The sequence below is a fragment of the Vulpes lagopus genome, chromosome 4, assembly GCF_018345385.1.
Source record: "Vulpes lagopus strain Blue_001 chromosome 4, ASM1834538v1, whole genome shotgun sequence".
Taxonomy (NCBI): Eukaryota; Metazoa; Chordata; class Mammalia; order Carnivora; family Canidae; genus Vulpes; species Vulpes lagopus.
The window spans coordinates 36,147,309-36,171,942 of record NC_054827.1 but is presented as its reverse complement, the minus strand read 5'-3'; the positions used below and the strand labels follow the sequence as shown (position 1 = coordinate 36,171,942).

At 41.2% G+C, this 24,634-nt stretch overlaps 1 protein-coding gene and 1 pseudogene across 1 annotated transcript in view; both read right to left on the bottom strand.

Annotated features, from left to right (window-relative positions):
• The window catches only part of POLB (DNA polymerase beta), a 29,604-nt gene extending 23,767 nt beyond the window's left edge, over positions 1–5,837 (bottom strand). Inside the window, exons 1-3 of the mRNA XM_041753686.1 lie at positions 5,615–5,837; positions 5,214–5,271; positions 1,809–1,875 (exon numbers count right to left, since the gene is read on the bottom strand). Coding sequence (XP_041609620.1) covers positions 1,809–1,875; positions 5,214–5,271; positions 5,615–5,675 — 186 coding nt within the window. The 5' untranslated portion in view covers positions 5,676–5,837. The remainder of the gene's footprint in view (positions 1–1,808; positions 1,876–5,213; positions 5,272–5,614) is intronic.
• Positions 5,838–7,356: 1,519 nt separating this feature from the next.
• Positions 7,357–7,863, bottom strand: LOC121490046 (annotated as a pseudogene).
• Between the last annotated feature and the right edge of the window lie 16,771 nt (positions 7,864–24,634).

Below are 24,634 nucleotides of genomic sequence, written 5' to 3'. Positions count from 1 at the left end.
CATTTCCTACTGTCTCTTGACCCTAAGTTCAGCCTTCTATATTCTTGATTTATTTAATGATTAAGTGTTCCAAGATGATTGAATGCATATTCAAGTTCTGAAAATAGCAATTTCCCGATAGAAGGGAACAAGATTTAGGAAATAAACTAGAAAACGGAAACTGCTCAGGTTTCTTATTTTCTAGGTCAGAAGATTCATCCTGACCTAAAGTAATTTAGGCCCTGGCTACTTTCTATACCTAACGTTAAAGATTAAGAGGCAAACACTCACTCTGGAAACATCAGATTTCTAGAATTTTTGAGAAGCACTCATATGTGCCAAAGAGTAGGTCTGTGATTTTTAATACAATATTGGAAAGGAATAATGATGAGATTGTCATATTAAGTCCAGTCTCATGCAAAAGGAATTTTGCATTTCTGTGTTTTTTTTTACGGATATACCATAAGCTCAGATTTGGGATAAAGTGTATCAGAGCTTGTCTAAAGTTTAAATCTAATAAATGAGTAGGCTACACACAGTTAACATAGAAAAAGAAATTCATTTTTTTTTAAAGATTTTATTTATTTATTCATAGAGACAGAGAGAGAGAGAGGCAGAGAAAGAAGCAGGCATCATACAGAGAGCCTGACGTGGGACTCGATCCAGGGTCTCCAGGATCACGCCCTGGGCTGCAGGTGGCGCTAAACCACTGCACCACCGGGGCTGCCGGAAAAAGAAATTCAATAGTGATATAAAGGGAACAGAATGGAAGCAGAAGTACCTCCTGAAGTTAATAATGCAGGAGTTCACCAACAGAAAAACTCAGAATCAAAATCCAATGTATTTATAACTTTGTTGGCTAGCCTATTTGGGGAGGATATACTGACACTGAGAATTGTTTATAGCACAAAGAATTTAAAACCTGTACACCAAGGCATGGTCAGTATTGAGTAATAAATTCAAGATGACGATGTAACACATGATTAATATAGAAAATCTGTCAATCATAAAATGTACAAGATTTAGGTAATTTTATGACCCTGAAGGTGAAAATAATAGGACAGTTATGGTTCATACTCTGAAGGCTCTCATGAGAAAATTAAGGACAATCAAATGTTGCTACCTAAATTCTAGAGTGCTTTTGTCAACAGAAGAAGGTGAACTGGAGGACCTAGACTAATTAGAAGCCATGTCAGTTTGACATCTTTAACAAAAGACAAATAAGATTCAGTCCTCAAGTTTGAGGAACTTAGAATCTTTTAGTGAGATTTAGATGAAAGAGAACAATCTACCAATAGGTAGACTTTCCTAGGATATTCATAGCAATATTAATGTATAAGTTACTAAGATGTGACCCTCTAGGAACTATGACACATACTGTGACACAGCATACAGGGCTTTAAGGAAAATACAGAGAAGAGGGCTAAAGGAAATAATACACAAAGGGGCTTAATTATGTGATTAGTAGGTAAGATTTCCTTGGGAACACTAACTCATTAACTCACATAAGTTCCTATACCTGGGGATCAGACAAAGATAGCTGGGATCAAGACAAGCCAATACCATTCTGTCACTATACTGTTCTTGAGAACTGACACTCAAGCTGAAATTTAATGTAAGTACATATATATATAGGGCAGGGTATAGAAAAAATTTAATTACATATATATAAAGCAAAATTTCAATCCACACTCCCCAGTAAAAAGAGGAGCAGTAAAATCTGCCAGTGTGGATGAAGGCAGCTTCAAAGAGGCAAATTTAGTTTTCTGGGAATCCACCAAATTTAAACATGTGTGAACTCTTCAATTCAGCTTGCTCACTAAACTTACCAATTTTTTAGCTTCTGCTCCACTCTTTATTTTGTGTGGGTACTTTGCTATCACAGATGCTGCTTTTCTAAGAAGAAAAAAAAAAGAAATTCAGTTAGAAATCCAGTGAGGTCTTAATTTTTCTTAAATTAGAATACACACACAAGCAAATATGCAGCTTCAACTTTTATGACAGTAACTAATTTTCCACATTTGTGTCAAACTTAAAATAACTCGAGTAAGCTGACAGACCACCTGCATAATTTTCAGAAGTATCTTGAAAATCCTCACATTTGAGGATAATTTTACCTATATATTTAAAATTAGGGAGATGCATCACACTAGTAGCTTTTCCTTTTAGGGATTAAGCTAGTTTTTAGAAGTTGTTCGTAACTCTCATAAAAAATGTGCCAACTAGTGGTATTTGGAATACTAGATACCAAAGTGGCTTATGGATGGCTATGGGGTTTTTATTGTTGTTGTTTTTAATATTTTATTTATTCATGAGAGACACACAGAGAGAGGCAGAGACAGAGGCAGACTCCGTTCAGGGAGCCTGATGCAAAACTCAATCCCAGCACCCCGGAATCAAAGGCAGACAGACGTTCAACCACTGAGCCACCCAGGGGTCCCTTGCTATGGGCTTTTTTTTTTTTTAAGATTTATTTATGGGGATCCCTGGGTGGCTCAGCGGTTTAGTGCCTGCCTTTGGTCCAGGGTGTGATCCTGGAGTCCCGGGATCGAGTCCCGCGTCGGGCTCCCGACGTGGAGCCTGCTTCTCCCTCTGCCTGTGTCTCTGCCTCTCTCTCTCTGTGTCTATCATGAATGAATAAATAAAAATCTTTAAAAAAAAAAGATTTATTTATTTTAGAGAGGGGAGAGAGAATGAGAATAAGAATGAAAATGAGAGAAAGAGCATGCATGTGTGGGGGAGGGGCAGGGAAGGAGAGGGAAGGGGAGAGGGGGAGGGGAAGGGGGAGTGGCAGAGAGGGAGAGAGGGGGAGGGAGAGAATCCCAAACCACTCCAATCCAAGCACAAAGCCCTACACAGGGTTTGATCCCAATACCCTCAACAGAAACCAAGAGTCGGACACTCAGACTGCATCACCCAGGTGACCCTGGATGGCTATTTTTACTTATTTTTTAAAAGATTTTTTAATTTATTTATTCATGAGAGACACAGAGGGGCAGAGACACAGGCAGAGGGAGAAGCAGGCTCTCCACAGGGAGCCTAACGTGGGACTCAATCCCGATCCCAGGAGTGGTGCCCCTAGATGGCTAGTTTTAAATTCAGAGCTTAAAACTACAACTGCATTCCCCTATGTCCTTATACATATTTTCTTTTTCTTCATTGCTTATTTCAGTTCCACATAAAGCACTGGCTTATGATTCTTGCCTATCTCCACGCACATTCAGCTCAATAATCTGGTGACACACTGGACACACCCTGGAGTATTTGATGGTGTATAATTTCAATGCTAAATGCAGTTTAGCAGAGAGGCTGATAAAAGCAGAGTACATCTAAGTCTAAAGCATAAGTATTGGGTAGTCTTTGCTGCCTTGGTTTTTCATACTATTCTCGTACATATAAGCTTTTAGATTTGGATTTGAACTTCTCTATTACTGAGGATGAGTCTGGAAAAGTAGGTTGAGGGCAGTTTGCTGAGGGAATTGTTTCAGTAAAGAAAAGCAGTTCTAGACAACTTGGCATTATGGGGCCTGAAAGGAAGAATTAAAGCATGAAAGGCTTTTTGTATGCCACCACAATGCATTTGAGCTTTATCAAGGTAAAGAGGAAATATTTAATTATCTGATATGGAAGAATGACAGGATCAGATAACTATTTTCAAAGGAATACTTTGGCCACAATCAAGAGAAATGTTTCATCAGGGTAGGGAAGTGCGTGCAGGCATCACCTGCTTTTCCAGACTTACTTCCCACTCAGGCCATACTCCATAAGCAAAGTGAATTACTGACGTCTGGGAAAATGTTATACTCCTTCAGGTCTCAGTGCCTTGGCACATTTTGTTTCCTTTCTCTAGACTGTTCTTCCTTTCACTTATCCCCTGACAGTCTCCTTAAAAACTAAACACCTCCTCTCTGAAGCCTGCTGTGACTTACACAGAATATAATGTTGTGGGACTCCTGGTGGCTCAGTGGTTGAGCATCTGCCTTTGGCTCGGGGAATCATCCCGGAGTCATCCCGGATCCAGTCCCACATCGGGCTCCTGCATGGAGCCTGCTTCTCCCTCAACCTGTGTCTCTGCCTCTCTCTCTGTGTGTGTCTTTCACGAATAGATAGAAAAAATCTTTTTTTTTTTTAAAGAATATAATGTTGAATATGTCTCTGATTTTTAAATCACCAAGTGATGATAATACAATTACTTTAAACAGGAAGTTAAGAGGGATAAGGGCATAATCCGTTTTTAATTATGTTGAATGGGAAGGGAAATAGAGAGCTGAGCTCAACTTTGAAAGGATGAAGATAAAGGTAACAGAAACCTAAGAATCTGGAGAAAAGCCCAATGAGATACAGATTTGGAGCCAACTGACATAACCAGTATCCAAAGCCAAGAATGGTAAGATTGCCAAAGAAATTATAAAAGTGTGAAAAAAAGACTAAGGGCAGACCTCCAGGAACTACTGTCATTGAAAGGAAGATATAAGAGGTGAAAGAACAGACAGGAGTGCCATCCCAGAATTCAAGGGTAAGACTTAAATGGAATGAGCTAATGGTGAATGCCAATGAGAGCCCAATAAGGTGGGATGCAGGTGAGAGCACCTTCAGAGAAATGGTGGGATGGAAATTATACCACAATGAGATAATGAATGATGAGGACTGAGGAAGTCCAGGCAAGAAACACAGATTATTCAAGAAGTTTAACTATAAAGTGGAGAAAAGAGACAGCACCTACCTAAAGGGTAGAGGGAAGTTAAGACTGCTTTGTTTTTGCTTTTAAGAGCTGAGGGACTTGGACATGTTTGGAGGCTGAGGGGCACAAATAACTGGATGTGGGATTATCGGCTGCCACAAAGGCCCTGGTGAGATGGACAAGGATGAGAGCCAAGGAGTAGCCAAACACCAACCAGAATAACATTTCACAGCACAGACCTAATCCACTGTCTTTCATTATGGCTTAAAATCAAACTCCATTTTCATCAATTCATATTTGATGACGGGAAAAATACATTATCAGCTACACCTGTTTTCCCAATTAGAATTGGGAACTCGTCAGAAACGATCCTTACAGAGTTATGCCCAAGTTACCCCAGAACGATCGCAGTTAGGTACCACCACAGAGCCAATACCCTCAGTTCTTGCTTTATTCGCTTCTCATATGGTCCAAATATCTACTGGCCCCTCAGCCCTGTTAACTGCCACACATCCCAGGACGCACGCTACCAGAGAAAGCTGCACGGGCCCACCTGTAAGCATTGTACTTGTGGATTGCCTGGTTCACGTTCTTCTCAAAGTTTGCGAGTTCTGCAAAAGCAACAAGAGGCTCGGGTGAATAAGAACCACGAGGAAACAAACGAGAACTGAGCTTTCCAGAGGGGGTGTAATAGCGTCTTAAGGGGCAGTGACACCCCCCGCCCCTTGTACGCGGGCCAGATCAACCACAGCCCCAGCGGTGACACGGGGGTCCCCAGCAGGACTGACATTCAGCCACCAGCAATGGGCGGCGGAGGAAGATCCGCACGGAAGACGACCCGCTGCAAGGGGCTGGCCCCATCCACAGGGCTGTGGGGACGGCAGAGAAGCAAGGGAAGGCTACGAGACCAGAAGAAAGAAGAAAGCCAGCAGCAGCGCCCGGCCCGGTGCTAACCTGTGAGCATGTCGGTGATTCCCCCGTTGAGCGTCTCCTGCGGTGCCTTCCGTTTGCTCATGGTGGCCTGCACCCGAGGACCGCAGAGTGCTCAGAGCCGGGGCTGGCCCCCTCTCCCAGCTTCAGGGAGAGGCCGGGACTTGGAGAGAGGGGCAGGACCAATTCAGCCCCGGCACAACCAGCGAGACCCACTGAACAATGGCCGCCTCTGACAGGGGGCGCGGCGCACGGCGCGCGTCATGGCGTCACGCGCCGGGGGCGTGTCGAGAAGGGGCGGGGCTCGGGGCGGGGCTCGGGGCGGGGCTCGGGGCGGGGCTCGGGGCGGGGCTCGGGGCGGGGCTCGGGGCGGGGCTCGAGCGCGGTGCCGGAGAGCTAGGCTGGGAGCGCTGGACCGAAGCTCGTGTTTGCTAACTGCGTTCCTGGAAGAAGACCTGCGTTCCTAGAAGACATTATGTCTCTATTCCCAGTACATTTCTCTCCCCAGAAGGGGAAAAGAAGGCATCGACTTTGTAAAGTCAAAACGTCAGGTGGTGGGTGGGAGATAGCATACCAAAGACTCCTCTTGTGCATGTATCATATGTGCACAGAAATAGTTATTGAATGCATGACTTATACGTGGTAAGAAACGAACATCTGCATCATATTTACTGTCCACATTTTCTGTAAGAATGTAGTGCCAGTGAACGGTGCAGTGGAGTTTCCTATCTCAGGTGCAGGCAGGAGCCTGGAACGAAATATGCCAATTATAGGAAAGCCTCCTATACTAACATATTTAGTAGATATGCCAATCAATGTCAAAGGTATTTCATTTTTTTTATTCCCCTGCCTTTTGCAGTGGGGGCTAAAGAGGGGGGCGGGGGAACAGTGGAAGAGGAAAAGTGCTTAACCTACATAATAAACAATGAAACTGTCGTTAAAGCATGATGACCTGGGTGCCTGGCTGGCTCAGGCCCTGACTGTGAGCGTGCCGCTCTTGAGCTGGGGGTTGTAAGTTTAAGCCTCATGTTGGATGTAGAGATTACTTGTACTATAAATACAATTTATAGGAGCACCTGGTTTGAGCATCGGCCATTGGCTCCGGTGGTGATCCCAGGGTCCTGGAATGAGTCCCTGCAGCGAGCCTACTTCTCCCTCTGCCTATGTCTCTGCCTCTGTCTCTGTGTCTCTCATGAATAAATAAATAAAATCTTTTAAAAATAATAAAATTTAGGGGACCCCTGGGTGGCTCAGCGGTTGAGAGCCTGCTGTCTCTCAAATAAATAAGTAAAATATTTGAAAAATTTATAAATGTAGAAAAAATAAATAATTTTCTCACCATCCAGCTTAACCATGATTAATTTTTTTGCGATGTATACTTCTAGTCTTGTGATCCAGTTCTTTAAAAATTATCATTATTTTTCAACAATGGAATAATGCTTTAGATACAAGCGATTTCTTTGATTAACAAGGTTGCGGTTGGTTGTTTTTTCATAACATCAATGTATATCTTAAGTTATGCTTATTGGATATTTGTGTTTCTTCCTTTGTGAATTTTCTGTGTATCTTTTGTTCATTTTTCTCTTAGGGATAGTTGTCTGCTTTAATTTGTTAGCTCTTTTATATATAAATACTAATCCTTTATGTAAATTGTATTTGTATGTTTTTTGCAAATATTTGTATTTATCCAACTTGTACTTTGCCTATTTATTTACTTTTTTATTTGGTTGTCAAATCATCCTTTTTTGAAATATTTTCCTTTGTAGTTAACTAGCTAGACATTCCATCGCACTACTATTGATGTCATCTGTGATGTCCTGAGGGTGGCAGCCTCAACATTGTAGCCCACAGCTGGGCAGTCGCAAGACATCTTTAATGGTTCTAGAGAATTCTCTGGCTAAAGATCACTGAAGCATCTGTTGGGCAATATTGGCAATCTCATCAAAAGTGACATTTCCACTGTGCTTAATGTTTTTCTGCTTCTTTCTGTTTCTTGGTGGTTCCTTAAGGGCTTTGATAATCAGGACAGAGGCAGAGGGTAACAGTTCAATCTGGGCCTGTCTATTCTGAATGGTCAATTTCACTGTAATCTGCAAACTCTCCCAATCACTGGTTGCCTTGGTGATGTCATCACTTTTTTTTGGAGACAGACTCAGGGGGCTGATCTTCAGGGCCAGGGCAGACTTGACACCAGCCTCACCGCTGGTGCATCTCAGGTACACGACTTTGATCTCGTTGGGATTGAATTTAGGTGGCATGAAGGAGGCGGCTGGTGTTGGTGTCGGATGAACAGAAGACAGTTACACCTTTGCCCTCTTCGAGTCAAAAGCTGAAAAGGTACCTTGCCTTTTTAACACAGATACTTAATGCCTTAATTCCCATCTTTGTTTAGATATATGAATTGTCTTAGTATTTTTCTCAGTTCAGCTTTTTTCCTACTCAATCTTTATTCCAAACCATATTCATATTATTTTGTTCGGAAGAATGATCATCCCTCATTAAATTAAGAAAGTTTTTATTCAGAGGCGCATAAGTGGCTCAGGTGGTTGAGCATTGACTCTTAATTTTGACTCAGATTGTGATCTTGGGATTGTGGGGTGGGTTCCAACCCCGAAGTCAAGCTCTGCCCTGGGTGAGTGAGGAGCCTGCCTGGGGACACTCTCTGCCCCTCCCCTGCTCATGTTCTCTCTAAAAAAAAAAGAAAAGTAAAGTAAAAAGTTTTTATTCACCTTTGAAAAATGAAAGTTTACAACTTTAGGGAACTCTGGGATTGTTTTTTTATATAAGTATTGTGTTCTATATGAGTATTATGCCATTTTTATAGGAGTATAAAATACTCATTGTATGTGGGTAGTATATATATGAGGATTATACTTTTTAAAAATCAGTGCCGGGCAGCCCAGGTGGCTCAGTGGTTTAGCGTCGCCTTCATTCAGCCCACGGTGTGATGATCCTGGAGACCCAGGATCAAGTCCCATGTCAGGCTCCCAGCATGGAGCCTGCTTCTCCCTCTGCCTGTGTCTTTGCCTCTCTCTGTGTATCTCTCATGAATAAATGAATAAAATCTTTAAAAATAAAAGAATATTTTTCTTTTATTGAGGGTGAGGAAGATAGGGTTGATGGTACAGAGTGAGCAAGGATGAGAATGGCAGATCATGGTACCAAGGATCATGTAGCATGCTCAGTGGACACAGAGGTGGCCAGAGCGGTGGTAGCAAAGTGAGAGCAGAAAGTGACGCTGAAGAAAATTGTAAGTATTCCGGTTCTGGATATATTTTGAAGGTTGAACCAACAGGATTCATTGGATAAACTGGGTGTGGGGTATGAAAAAAAGAAAGTAGTCAGGGTGAATCCATGGCAATTGAACTAAGTAACTAGAACAGAGCTGTCATGTAAGGAGACAGAAGACTGTGAAGAACAAGTTTGGGAGGGAAAAATCAAGACTTGACTATGGAATGTGAGATGTAAACCTAGCCTGACAATGCTGAAGGGACAGTGGGATATATTATCCTGGGGTTCAGGAGAGATATCCAAGCTGGAGGTATAATTTTGAAACCATCAGCATCTGTATGGTATTTAAAACCATGAGGCAGGAATAAATTGCTTTGGGAATATGGCTACATTAGAGAAATTCCTTGTGTTTGTCTAGAATTTTAGAGGTCAGGGCAAGGTCACAGAATCAGCCAAAAAACAGGAAGAGCCACTGGTGAGGTTGAACAGGATTAGAGTAGGTAAGGCATATAAAAACACTTTCAGAGAGTGTATATGGTGTATATGAGGAAAATAGAGTATTGGATAGAAGTTGGTGGAGTACAAGGTTAGGAATCAAGATGAGTGTCATTGTAAGCCGGGATGTGGAGACTAGACATTGGTCTTTGGTGCTGTAGAGTCACAGAGGGTTTCAAGCAGCCAAGTGATGTTTTCCAATTTTAACTCTAACAGCACTATAGAGGATGAATTTTTGTTAAATGGGAGATGTTAGACACATGATCTTAGCCAAAAGGCCAAGAAATAAACGGGAGATGTTAGAACCGGGGAGACTATTTAAGAGCCTAAGACAGGAGAGCATAAGAGAGGAAAATGTTTTTAAATGTAAGAGGTGAAAAATAGGCAGGTCTTGGAAGAGAGGAGTGGAGAAGAGTCTAGCATGATCACTAATCTCTGCCTCACAGGACTTAGTTGATGGCAATGTCATTACTTGAGATCACAGATATACAAATAATAGGTTTGGTAAAAGGGGAGAGAATAAATTCAGTATTTTTGAGGTACTTAGGTATGTTTATGTTTACCACATAGGTAAATATACATATTTGAAGTTTAGGGATATAAATGTACCATCAACATAAAAATGATAAGGAGGCCACGAGCATCCACCATGGAAAAATTCAACATCTCATTTCAGTTTCATAGAATATGCATTCTATTTTGAATCCCCATGAGAAAAGTATAGGCCCATTTAAAATATAAAAATAAATGTAAACATCTGAAATAAAATATTAAGCAACTGAATTTTTTAATTTTTAAATTTTATTTTATTTCATTTCATTTTAGAGCAAGAGAACATGCTGGGGGTGGGGGTGGAGGACAGAGGGAGAGAGAGAATCTTAAGCAGGCTCCACACCCAATATGGAGCCCGACTCAGGGCTTTGTCTCAGGGCCCTGAGATCATGACCTGAGCCAAAATCAAGAGTCACAAGCTTAACCGACTGAACTACCCAGGCACCCTTAAGTGACTGAATTTAAAAACCAACAATTACAGAGCAATGAAACTATTCTGTATGATACAATAATGGTGGATACATGTCATTATAAATTTGTCCAAGCCCATGGAATGTACAACACAAAGGGTGAACTCTAATGTAAACTATGGACTCTGGATGATAATGATGTGTTAATGTAGGTTCATCAACTGTAACAAACGTACCATTCTGGTGAAGGATGTAGATGACAGGAGAGGCTATGACTTGTGAGTGCACAGGGTATATGGGAAATCTCTGTACCTTCTACTCACTTTTTCTGTGAATCTAAAATTGCTTTTAAAAAATTAAGTCTTAAAAAAAAAAAAATTAAGTCTTTTGGGGCACCTGGGTGGCACAGTCGGTTAAGTGTCTGCCTTCAGCTCAGGTCATGATCTCAGGGTCCTGGGATCGAGCCCCATGTCAGGTTTCTTGCTCAATGGAGAGTCTGCTTCCCCCTCTCCATCTGTCCCTCACCCTGGCTCATTCTCTCTCTTGCCTCTCAAGTAAATAAATAAATCTTTAAAAAATAAAATCTATTTCAAAAATTGTGGGCATGTAGAGTTTATTCTATCAGTGCAAGAATAGTTTAACATCAGAAAAGTCTAGAACGATTTCTCACAGTAATAGGAGAGAGGAAAAAATACATCACATGATTATCTCAGTATACAAATAAAAAGCATTTGATAAAGTTCAAACCAATATGTGATTTGATTTGATTTGATTTTTTAAAAAGTAATCTCTACACCCAACATGGGGCTGGAATTCATGACCTGGAGATCCAGAGTCACATGCTCTTCCAACTGACCCAGCCAGGTGACCCCAATTTGTGATTTTGAAAGTGCTCAGAAAACTGAGACAGTAGAAAATATACTTTACTTGATAAAGACTGCCAGAAGCCCACAGTAAACATAATTTTTGACAGAGAGGGGTGCCTGGGTGGTTCAGTCCATTAAGTGTCTGACTTCGGCTCAGGTCATAATTTCAGGGTTCTGGGATCCAGCCCCACCTTGGGCTCCTTGCTCAGCAGGGAGTCTGCTTGTCCCTCTCCCTCTGCACCCCACCCCTGTTCATGTTCCCTCTGTCTCTCTCTCAAATAAATAAAATGTTTAAAAACATTTTTTTTTTGATAGAGAAACTTTAGTCTCAAAAGAGAGCAAGGATGCCCTCTATTTTTTTAAGATTTTATTTATTTATTCACGAGAGACAGAGAGAGGCAGAGACATAGGCAGAGGGAGAAGCAGGCTCCCTGCAGGAAGCCTGATGTGGGACTCGATCCTGGGACTCCAGGATCGCATCCTGAGCCAAAGGCAGACGCTCTACCACTGAGCCACCCAGGCGTCCCAAAAATCCACTATTACAATTGTGTAAACAGTAAAGACATTAGTATTAGAAAAGACAAAACCATAATTATGCACAGCTAAGAGTAACTCTTACACAAGATAACACAATAGAATTAAGATAAACTATTGGAACTAATAAAAGTTCAGTAAGGTTCCCAGATACATGATTGACTTAAAAACATGAATTCTTCTCTACCAGTAACAACCAATGAAGAAGAAACTGTAGAAATAAAACATACTGAAAGAATGACTTAAATGACAGTATAGGAAGTGCAAAGAGGCAAACGATCTATGGTGATAGAGGTCAGAAGACTTGTCCTCTTTGGTCATAAGGGTAATCGGAAGGAAGATCCAAAAGGTGTGAGTGAATTGCATGAGGTAGTTCATGAAGTAGCTCAGACTCCTTCAACACTGTCTGATGTTGCTCTGTGTCCTCTCTCTCAATCCATGTCTGTGGCATGCTGAGGATGTTCTGTACAGCAAGTTAACTAAAGAAGAAAAGCTGCAGACTGGTTAACAGATGGCCCCATGTGACACGCAGGTACCCCCTAAAAGTAAACCCACTCAGGGGTAGCTCTGAAGCACGGCAGTGAAGGACAACCCTATTGGTGGGCAGAATTTTGAACAGTACAATTTTTGTCCACTTTGTCTGGAATAAGAGATGACCGGAAGTATGAGTCTACTCTGATTCCATGGGCTGTTACTCAGAGATTGTCTGGGTGATCAGGAACTTGTAGAGAATAGGATTGAAGACTGTTGACAAGGAAGTCCAGAGAAGAGGCATGTGGATAAACCTCTCAGATGTATAGATGCAGACTGAAGTTATTCGTGTCTCATGTGAATGCCCACCAGAGGACACCACTGTAGAGGAGGCTCTTGATAATAAGCCTGGCAAAAGTATATCGTGAGTGGATGCCAGTCTTTCTGCCCCATCATCTCATTATTTTTTCTGTACGCTACGAACACAGTGGCCATGGTGACAGGAATGGAGGCTATGCACAGGCTCAACAAGGCTGACCTGGATGATGCTACCATTAACCTGCCAACAGAGACCAACGCTAGCCCCAATATAGCACAAGGGCCCCGGTAAACAAGGCAGTCAAATAATGGCAATTTGATTATATCAGAAGGAGCAGATGCTCATCTTTACCATCATTGCTCGCTGGAAAAGACACATTTTCTGGACATGGATTTGCTTTCCCTGTCTGCTTCTGCTCACACCACCATCTGTGGACTCACAGAGCTGCAATCCCTAAAGCACTGCTTCCATCAAAGAATTCATTCATAGCTGAGGAAGTGATTGCTGACTCATATGGTATCTAGTTTTGTTTGTTTTAAAGATTTTATTTGTTTGTTATCTTAGAGAGACAGAGCAGGAGCAGAGGGAGGGGCAGAGGGAGAGAGACTCATATGCAGACTCTACTTGGAGCTCAGAGACTGGAGCCTGACATGGGGTTCGATCCCACCACCCAGAGATCATGATCTGAGCTGAGATCATGATCTGAGCTGAAATCAAGAGTCACAGGTTCAACTGACTGAGCTATCCAGGCAACCCAGTTTTTTTTTGTTTTTTTGTTTTTTGTTTTTTGTTTTTTAAGAAACTGCCCATCTATTCCCGACTATCACTTAATATTCCCACAGTGATGTATGAGAGATCCTGCTTCCCCGCAGGTTCACTTGCACTTGATATTGCTGCCACTTTTTTTTAAGGGGGGCGGCAGAAGAACAGAGAATCTTAAGCAGAAGCAACCAGCATAGAGCCCAACGTGGGGCTCCATCTCACAACCCAAGATCATAACCTGAGCCAAAATCAAGAGTCAGACGCTTAACCAACTGAGCCATGCAGGTGCCCCATTGCTGCTATTTCTTAATTTAGCGATTTTGATAAGTTTGTAGTAGTACCTCATTATTTTAGCTTGTATTTCTTTAGTGACCTGGGATATCAAACATCTCCTTATATGCTTGCATCCACACCCATTTTGGTGAAATGTCTCTTCATACCTTCTGTTCATTTTCTTTTTTTTTTTCTGTTCATTTTCTAAGCAGATTGTTAGTAAAAATGACTGTTTTGAGAATTCTTTATATATTTTGATGAATTCTTTCTGAGATTTGTAGATTGCAAATATTTCTCCAAGTCTCTAGGTTATCTTTTCATTCTCTTAACTGTATCTTTCACATGAGAAAAGTTTTTAATTTTCATAAAGTCTTTATTTTTATTTATTTTTAAAGATTTTATTTATTTATTTATTTGAGAAAGAGAGAGAAATAGAGAATGAGCAGTGGGCAGAGTTGAGCAGAGAGCCAGACATGGGGCTCAATTCCAGGACCCTGATATCATGACCTGAGCCAAAGGCAGATGCTTAACTGACTGAGCCCCCAGGTGCCCCATTTTTTATTTTTAAAATGTTAACTATGCTTGTAATGTCACGTCTAAAAACTTCATCAAACTCTGTACCTTAATATATTTTTTCTAGAAGTTTTGTAGTTTTTTTCTAGACGTTTTATACTTTATTAAAAAAACTTTTATAAAATTTTTTTAGTTTTATACTTTTTTCTAGAAATGTTATAGTTTTACATTTTATGTTTAAATATATAATCCAATTTGAATTAGTTTTTTGTATAAGTGTGAGAATTAGGTCAATTTTTTTAGTTTATGGGTATCCAGCCATTTCTTGAAAAAAACTATCCCTTGAATTGCTTTTGCACCTTTGTCAAAAATCAGTCGGCTGTACAGTTGACACTTGAACAATGCAGAGATTACGGGCACTGACCCCTTGTACGGTTGAAAATCTATGGATGACTTCTGACTTCCCCAAAACTTGACTACTATTGACCAGAGCCTTACTGATAATAGTTGATTAACATATAATTTACATGTTATATGTATTATATCTGTATTCTTACAGTACAGTAAACTAGAGAAAAGGAAATTTTATCAAGAAAATCATAAGGAGGGGCACCTGGGGCACAGTTGGTTGAGCGTCCCATTCTTGGTTTCAGTTCAGGCTGTGATCTCAGGGTTCTAGGATGAAGCCCTGTGTTGAGCTCTGCTAAAGTTTCTCTCTCTCAGGCAGCCCTGGTGGCTCAGCGGTTTAGTGCCACCTTCAGTCCAGGGCCTGATCCTGGAGACCTGGAATTGAGCCCCACGTTGGGCTCCCTGCATGGAGCCTGCTTCTCTCTCTCTCTCTGTGTCTCTCATGAATAAATAAATAAAATCTTTAGAAAAAAAAGACACTCTCTCTCTCCCTGCCATGCATGTGTGCTCTCTGTTTCTCTCTCTAAAATAAGTAAATAAATCTTTTAAAAAATCATAAGGAGGAAAAGACACATTTACAGTACTGTACCATATTTATAAAAAAAATCCACATATAAATGGACTTGTACAGTTCAAGGGTCAACTGTACTTGTGTGGGGCTATTTCTAGGTTCTGTATTCTGTTCAGTTGATCCATGTGTCTACATATCTAGTATCACACAGTCTTGATTACTGTATCTATAGAATGTCTTGAAATTGAGTAGTTATTATTTCCAGTTCATTCTTCTTTTTCAGAATTACTTTAGCAATTCTAGCTCTTTATATTTCCACATAAATTTTAGGCAAATCTTTCCTATATCTGCAGAAAATATTGCTTGGATTTTGATAGAAATTGTGTTAAACCTGATTATCAATTTGAGGGCAAACAACATTTTAAAATGTTGAGCCATTCAATCCGTAAACATAGTATTTCTCCCTTTATTTAGTTCTTTGAATTCTTTCATCAGCATTTTGTAATTTTTAGCATATGAGTTCTATACGTGTTTTATTAGGTTTAGACCTAAGGATTAATTGGGTTTTGAGTAATTTTATGCTATTGCATTTTTTATTTTGGTTTCATGCATTCATCTAGTATAGAACTTTGGATGTTTATCTTATATCCTGTGACCTTGCTGAATTCATTTTAAAAAATTTAAATGACTTTTATTAAGTTTTTAAGTCCAGTTTAGTACCATATAGTGTTATTCTCATTTTTAAGTTTTTAGGTTCTTTTTATAAAAGGTTTTATTTATTCTAGAGAGAGGGAGTATATGTGCAAGCAGAGGGAAAGGAAGAGGGAGGGGAAATGTGGGGTTGATCCCACCACCCCAAGATCATGACCTGAGCTGAAACCAAGAGTCAGATGCCCAACTGACTGAGCCACCCAGGCACCCTCCTCTCCACTTTTTAGTTTTAAGAGGTTTTTCTATAGATTCTTTGGGATTTCTATACAAACGATCATATCATCTGTAAATAAGGACAGTTTTATTTCTTCATTTCCAACCTCTGTGTCATTTATTTCCTTTTCTTGCCTTATTGTGCTGGCTATAACTTCTAGCAAATTTTGTTTGAACAGCAAACGTGAGAGAGGACATCTCTGCTTTATTGGAAATGTAAGGGGAAAAGCATTCAATCTTTCACCATTAGGTAGTATTAGCTGTTGGTTTTTCATAGATGCTCTTTATAAAGTTAAGGAATTTTCCTTCTTTCTATTTTTCTGAGTTTTTATCATGAATGGGTGTTAAAATTTGTCTAGTGATATTCTTTTTTTTAAAGATTTTATTTATTTATTCATGAGAGACACAGAGAAAAAGAGGCAGAGACATAGGCAAAGGGAGAAGCAGGCTCCATGCAGAGAGCCCGATGTGGGACTCAGTCCTAGGACTTCAGGATCATGCCCTGGGCTGAAGGCAGGTGCTCAACCGCTGAGCCACCCAGGCATCCCTGTCTGGTGATTTTCTGCATCAATTGATATGATCATATGATTTTTCTTCTTTAGCCTCTTAATATTACGCTGATTACACCAATTGATTTTGAAATATCGAACCAGCCTTGTATCCATGGAATAAGCTACACTTGCTCATAGTTGTAACACTGCTGATTTTTTCATTAATATTTTGTTAAGGATATTTTCATCTATATTCATGAGGGTATTTATGTGTAATTTTCCTTTTTTTACTGTTTTTATCTAGTTTTGGTACCATGGTAATGCTGGCTTCATAAAATAAATGGAGAATTCCTCCTATTTTTTGAGAAAAGATAGTATAGAATTACTGTTAATTTTTCTTTCTGGGTTTGATAGAAATCTCCAGTGAAACCATCTGTTCCTGGAGATTTCTTTTTCAGGACTTTTGAAATTACAAATTTAGTTTCCCTTACAATTATAAAGATATTTAAATTGTTTCACATTTGGGGCATCTGGGTGGCTCAGTCGATTAAGCATCCAACTTTTTATTTCAGCTCAGGTCATGATCTCAGGATTGTGAGATTGACCCCTGCATTGGGCTCTCCATTTCCCTCTGCCCCTCCCCCTATTCACGTACACTCTCTCTCTCAAAATAAATGCATACATACATATATACATACATACATACATTTTACACTTGATGAGTTGTGATAACTTATGCATTTCAAGTATTTGATTCACTTTATCTGTCATATTCATGCATGTAGTTGCTTGTAGTATTCCTATTTTTTTTATTTGGGCAATATAAATAATGCTATCCTGTTTCATTCCTGATATTAATTTGTGCCTTCTCTCTTTGTCAACTTTGTAAAGGTTTGTACATTTTATTGATCTTATCAAAGAACCACTTCACTGTTCTTTTTTTATTTTATTTTAATTTTTAAAAAAGATTTTATTATTTGAGAGAGAGAGAGAGGGAGAGAGCAAGAGACAAAGAGAGAGCATGACAAGGGAAGGGGCAGAGGGAGAGGGAGAAGCAGTCCCCCACTGAGCAGGGATCCCGACTCTGGGCTTGATCCCAAGACCCTGGGATCATGACCTGAACTGAAGGCAGACACTTAAGTAACTGAGCCATCTAGGCGCCTCCTGGTTGTTCTTGTCTGTTTTGTTTTGTTGTATATTTTTTTTATTGGAGTTCGACTTGCCAACATATAGCATAACACCCAGTGCTCATCCCATCAAGTGCCCCCCTCAGTGCCTGTCACCCAGTCACCCCATCCCCCATCCCACCTCCCCTTTCCTCTACCCCTTGTTCGTTTCCCAGAGTTAGGTGTCTCTCATGTTCTGTCATCCTCACTGATATTTCCCACTCATTTTCTCGCCTTTCCTCTTTATTTCCTTTCACTATTTTTTATATTCCCCAAATGAATGAGACCATATAATGTTTGTCCTCAGATTGACTTACTTCACTCAGCATAATACCCTCCAGTTCTACCCACGTTGAAGCAAATGGTGGGTATTCGTCATTTCTAATGGCTGAGGAATATTCCATTGTATACATAAACCACATCTTCTTTATCCATTCATCTTTCGATGGACACCAAGGCTCCTTCCACAGTTTGGCTATTGTGGACATTGCTGCTATAACATTGGGGTGCAGGTGTCCTGCCATTTCACTGCATCTGTATCTTTGGGGTAAATCCCCAGCAATGTAATTGCTGGGTTGTAGGGCAGTTCTATTTTGAACTCTTTGAGGAACCTCCACACAGTTTTCCAGAGTGGCTGTACCAGTTCACATTCCCACCAACAGTGCAACAGGGTTCCCCTTCTCTACATCCTCTCCAACATTTGTTGTTTCCTGTATTGTTAATTTTCACCATTTTCACTGGTGTGAGGTGGTATCTGATTGTGGTTTTGATTTGTAGTTCCCTGATGGCAAGTGATGCAGAGCATTTTCTCATGTAGTTGTTAGCCATGTCTATGTCTTCTTTGGTGAAATTTCTGTTCATGTCTTTTGCCCATTTCATGATTAGATTGTTTCTTTGCTGTTTTATATATTTGTTCTTTATATATTTTTGTCTTTTTAAATTGTTTTTTATTTTTTAAAGATTCTATTTATTTATTCATGAGAGACAGAGAGAGAGAGAGGCAGAGACACAGGCAGAGTGAGAAGCAGGTTCCATGCAGGAAGCCCGATGTAGGACTCGATCCTAGGTCCCCAGGATCACACCCGGGACCGAAGGCAGCGCTAAACCACTGAGCCACCCTGGCTGCCCTCTTTATAGATCTTTGATACTAGCCCTTTATCTGATATGTCATTTGCAAATATCTTCTTCCATTCTGTAGGTTGTCTTTTAGTTTTGTTGACTGTTTCTTTTGCTGTGCAGAAGCTCTTTATCTTAAGTCCCAATAGTTCATTTTTGCTTTTGTTTCTCTTGCCTTCATAGATGTATCTTGCAAGAACTTGCTGTGGCCAAGTTCAAAACTGGTGTTTCCTGTGTTCTCCTCTAGGATTTTGATGAATTCTTGTCTCACATTTAGATCTTTCATCCATTTTCAGTTTATCTTTGTGTATGGTGTAAGAGAATGGTCTAGATTCATTCTTCTGCACGTAGCTGTCCAATTTTCCCAGCACCATTTATTGAAGAGACTGTCCTTTTTCCAGTGGATAGTCTTTCCTGCTTTGTTGAATATTAGTTGACCTTGACCATAGAGTTGAGGGCCCATTTCTGGGTTCTCTATTCTGTTCCATTGATCTATGTGTCTGTTTTTGTGCCAGTATCACACTGTCTTGATGATCACAGCTTTGTAGTACAACTTGAAACCCGGTATTGTGGTGCCCCTGGCTCTGGTTTTCTTTTTCAATATTCCCCTGGCTATTTGGGGTCTTTTCTGATTCCACACAAATCTTAAGATGATTTGTTCCAACTCTCTGAAGAAAGTCCATAGTATTTTGAGGGAGATTGCATTAAATGTGTAGCATAGACATTTTCACAATATTAATTCTTCCAATCCCTGAGCATGGAATATTTTTCCATCTCTTTGTATCTTCCTCAATTTCATTCAGAAGTGTTCTGTGGTTTTTAGGGTATAGATCCTTTACCTCTTTGGTTAGGTTTATTCCTAGGTATCTTACACTTTTGGGTGCAATTGTAAATAGGATTGACTCCTTAATTTCTCTTTTTCAGTCTCATTGTTGTGTATAGAAATGCCACTGATTTCTGGGCATTTATTTTGTATCTTGCCACATTGCCGAATTGCTGTATGAGTTCTAGCAGTCTTGGGGTGGAGTCTTTTAGGTTGTCTATGTACATTACCATGCCATCTGCAAAGAGGGAGAGTTTGACTTCTTCTTTGCCAATTTGAATGCCTTTTATTTCTTTTTGTTGCCTGATTGCTGAATCTAGGACTTCTAGTACTATGTTGAAGAGCAGTGGTGAGAGTGGACATCCCTGTCATGTTCCTGATCTTAGGGGAAAGGCTCTCAGTTTTTTCCCATTGAGAATGATACTTGCTGTGGGCTTTTCATAGATGGCTTTTAAGATGCTGAGGAATGTTCCCTCTATCCCTACACTCTGAAGAGTTTTGATCAGGAATGGATGCTATATTTTGTCAAATGCTTTCTCTGCATCTATTGAGAGGATCATATGGTTCTAGTTTTTTTCTCTTGTTGATATGATCACGTTGATTGCTTTACAAGTGTTGAACCAGCCTTGCATCCCGGGGATAAATCCCACTTGGTCATGGTGAATAATCTTCTTAATGTACTGTTGGATCCTATTGGCTAGTATCTTGTTGAGAATTTTTGCATCTCTGTTCATCAGCAATATTGGTCTATAATTCTCCTTTTTGGTGGAGACGTTTTCTGGTTTTGGAATTAAGGTGATGCTGGCCTCATTAAACGAGTTTAGAAGTATTCCATCCCTTTCTATCTTTTGGAACAGCTTTAGTACAATAGGTATTGTTTCTTCTTTAAATGTTTGCTAGAATTCCCCTGGGAAGCCATCTGGCCCTGGACTTTTGTGTATTGGGAGGTTTTTGATGACTGATTCAATTTCCTCCCTGGTTATTGGCCTGTTCAGCTTTTCTATTTCTTCCTGTTCCAGTTTTGGTAGTTTGTGGTTTTCCAGAAATGCGTCCATTTCATCTAGATTTCCTAATTGATTGGTGTATAGCTGCCGATAATATGTTTTTAAAATCGTTTCTGTTTCCTTGGCATTGGTTGTAATCTCTCCTTTTTCATTCATGATTTTAATTTTTTAAAAAGATTTTATTTATTTGTTCATGAGAGACACACACAGAGAAAGAGAGAGAGGTAGAGACACAGGCAGAGGGAGAAGCAGGCTCCATGCAGGAAGCCTGACATGGGACTCAATCCTGGGTCTCCAGGATCAGGCCCTGAGCTGAAGGCAGTGCTAAACCGCTGAGCTACCCAGGCTACCCAGTTCGTGGTTTTATTAATTTGAGTCTTTTCTTTTTTGTTTTTAATAGGGCTGGCTAATGGTTTATCTATCTTACTAATTCTTTCAAAGAACCAACTCCTGGTTTTGTTGATCTGTTCTACAGTTCCTCTGTTCTCTATTTCATTGAGTTCTACTCAAATCTTTATGAACTCTCTTCTTCTGCTTGGTGTAGGTTTTATTTGCTGTTCTTTCTCCAGTACCTTTAGGTGTGGGGTTAGCTTGTGTATTTGAGTTTTTTCCAATTTTTTGAGGGATGCTTGTATTGAGATGTATTTCCCTCTTAGGACTGCTTTTTCTGTATCCCAAAGATTTTGAATGGTTGTATCTTCATTTTCATTAGTTTCCATGAATCTTTTTAATTCTTCTCTGGTTGACCCTTTCATCTCTTAGCAGGATGCTCTTTAACCTCCACTTTTTTGAGTTTCCTCCAAATTTTTTCTTGTGATTGAGTTCAAGTTTCAAAGCATTATGGCCCGAAAATATGCAGGGGACAATCCCAATCTTTTGGTATCAGTTGAGACCTGATTTGTGACCCAGTATGTGGTCTATTCTGAGAAAGTTCCATGTGCACTTGAGAAGAATGTGTACTCAGTTGCCTTTGGATGTAAAGTTCTGTAAATATCTGTGAAATCCATCTGGTCCAGTGTATCATTTAATGCTCTTGTTTCTTTGGAGATGTTGTGCTTAGAATATCTGTCATTTGCAGAAAGTGCCCTGTTGAGGTCTCCCAGTACTAGTGTATTTTTATCTAAGTATGTCCTTACTTTGGTTATTAATTGATTGATATACTTGGCAGCTCCCACATTAGGGGCATAAATATTCATGATTGTTAGGTCCTCTTGTTGGATAGATCCTTTAAGTATGATATAGTGTCCCTCTTCATCTCTTACTAGAGCCTTTGGGATAAACTTTAATTTTTTTTAAATTTATTCAGAGAGAGAGAGAGAGAGAGAGAGAGAGAGAGAGAGAGAGAGAGAAGGAGAAGCAGGCTCCATGCAGGAAGCCTGACGTGGGACTTGATCCCAAGTCTCCAGGATCACACCCCGGGCTACAGGTGGTGCTAAACTGCTGCGCCACTGGGGCTGCCTGGGATAAACTTTAATTTATCTGATATGAGGATGGCTACTATCCCTGCTTTCTTACGAGGACCATTTGAATGGTAAATGGTTCTCCAACCTTTCGTTTTCAAGTTGTAGGTGTCCTTTAGACTCATTAGGTCTAAAATGAGTCTCTTGTAGACATCCAATAGATGGGTCTTGCTTTTTTATCCAGTCTGAAACCCTGTATCTTTTGATGGGATCATTTAGCCCATTCATGTTCAGAGTTACTATTGAAAGATATGAATTTAGTGTCATTATAATACCTATTCAGCCCCTGTTTTTGCGGATTGTTTCTTTGGGCATCCTCTTTCTTTTACAGAGTCCCTCTTAATATTTCTTGCAGAGCTGGTTTGGTGGTCACATATTCTTTCAGTTTCTGCCTATATTTGGACCTCTTTATCTCTCCTTCTATTCTGAATGAGAGCCTTGCTGGATAAAGTATACTTGGCTGCAGGTTCTTCTCATTTAGGACCTGAATATATCCTGCCAGCCCTTTCTGGCCTGCCAGGTCTCTGTGGAGAGGTCTGCTGTTAATCTAATATTTCTCCCCATATAAGTTATGAATCTATTGTCTCTTGCTGCTTTAAGGATTTTCTCTTTGGAATTTGCAAGTTTCACTATTAAATGTCGAGGTGATGAACAGTTTTTATTGATTTTAGTGGGGGACTTCTCTATCTCCTGGATCTGAATGCCTGTTTCCCTCCCCAAATTAGGGAAGTTCTCAGCTATGATTTGTTCAAATATGCTTTCTGGCCCTCTGGAACCCCAATTATACTAGAATTTTCCTTCTGAGGCTGTCATTTATTTCCCTTAACCTTTCTTCATGGTCTTTTAATTGTTTTTCTCATTTTCCCTCAGCTTCCTTCCTTGCCATCAATTTGTCTTCTATGTCACTAACTTTTTCTTCTACCCCATTAACCCTCATCATTAGGACCTCCAGTTTGGATTGCATCTCATTTAATTGATTTTTAATTTAGGCCTGATTAGATCTAAATTCTGTAGTCATGAAGTCTTTTGATTCCTTTATGCTTTTTGTCAGAGCCACCAGTACCTTTCTAATTGTGCTTCTGAATTGGCTTTCTGACATCAAATTGTAATCCAAATTCTGTAACTCTGTGGCAGACAGTACTGTTTCTGATTCTTTCTTTTTTTTAAAAATTATTTATTTATGATAGTCACACACACACACAGAGAGAGAGAGAGGCAGAGACATAAGCAGAGGGAGAAGCAGGCTCCATGCACCGGGAGCCCGACGTGGGACTCGATTCCGGGTCTCCAGGACCGTGCCCTGTGCCAAAGGCAGGCGCCAAACCGCTGCGCCACCCAGGGATCCCTCTGATTCTTTCTTTTGTGGTGAGTTCTTCTTTCTAGTCATTTTGCTCAGTGCAGAGTGGCTGTATGAGCGGGCTGAGTCAAGAATATCAACCACAATCTAAGTAAATTTCACCCTGGATGATTCCTCTGGTTCTATATACTGTAAATCCCTTGACTTCCCCTGGAACTTTCTAGCGCTGCTAGGTCCAGAACTTGCTCTTCCCCTGTCCTTCCAGCTGGTCTTCTGGGGGAGGGGCCTGCTGTGCTGATTCTCAGGCGTGTGGACCTGGGGGAGCAGACCCGCCCCCTGCCAGGTGCATGGCTCAGTGGGAGCTGTTTATCCTGTGAGGCTGCTGTTCCCTGGAGGCTCCACTCCGTCCCAGGCACAGGGTGACACAAGGAGGAACAACCACACTGGCAGTGGCCAGGTCTCCAGCCCTGGAGTCAGCTCCTGCAGTAACTACCACAGTCTCCCAGTCCTCACGAGCCAGGACGCTCTGGGGCGGGGGATGCTGACCTGCATAGTTCAGGTTCCCTGGCAGCAGGAGAGTCCTTGCTGACATGTGCCCTCCCCGTCTCCACCTGTCCTGGGGGGGAACACAGGATCCTGAGCTGTGTTCCCCAGAGCCCTGGAATCCCGGCGTGTGCTGCTGGAATCACGCTCTGGGGCCCCAGCTCCCGAAGGCAGCAGGGCGCAGCCCCCGCCTGAGCGGCTCCCCAAGGCCCCGCCAGGTGTGCTCCAGCCCTTTACAGCGCTTGGCCTGCGGTCTGTGGTGCGCGCTCCCCCCGGGGGCACTTCCTCTGTTAGTGACTCTGGGAGACTGGAGGCTCCACTGCCCCTCCTGCGGTTCTGCCTGATTTCCCTGCTGAGCACCTTTCCATCCGGGAAGAATCTGGTGCAGAGTTTTAAAGTTTCCGCTTCTCCAGGGCCGGGCTTTCCTCTCCCGGAGGCTTTCGCCACTCGCGGGGCCTTAACCCAGCTCCTCGCGGGGCCCCTCCCCCACTGGCTTTTTTTCCCCCCACCTTCCTACCTTGTTAGAAGCACGAACTCCTCTCTCTGTAGCATTCCAGCTGTTCTCTCTTTAAATCTCAGGTCAAGGGGCGGCCCAGGTGGCACAGCGGTTTAGCGCCGCCTGCAGCCCACGGTGTGATCCTGGAGACCAGGGATTGAGTCCCACGTCAGTCTCCCTGCATGGAGCCTGCTTCTCCCTCTGCCTGTGTCTCTGCCTCTCTCTCTTGCTCTGTATCTCTCATGAGTAAATAAAACAAAATCTTTAAAAAAAAAAATAAATCTCAGGTCAAATTTGTAGGTTTTCAGAATGATTTGAAAGTTATCAGTTCCAGAGCTGGCAGGAAGGCTGGCAAGGGGCTCCTTCAATGCCCACAATG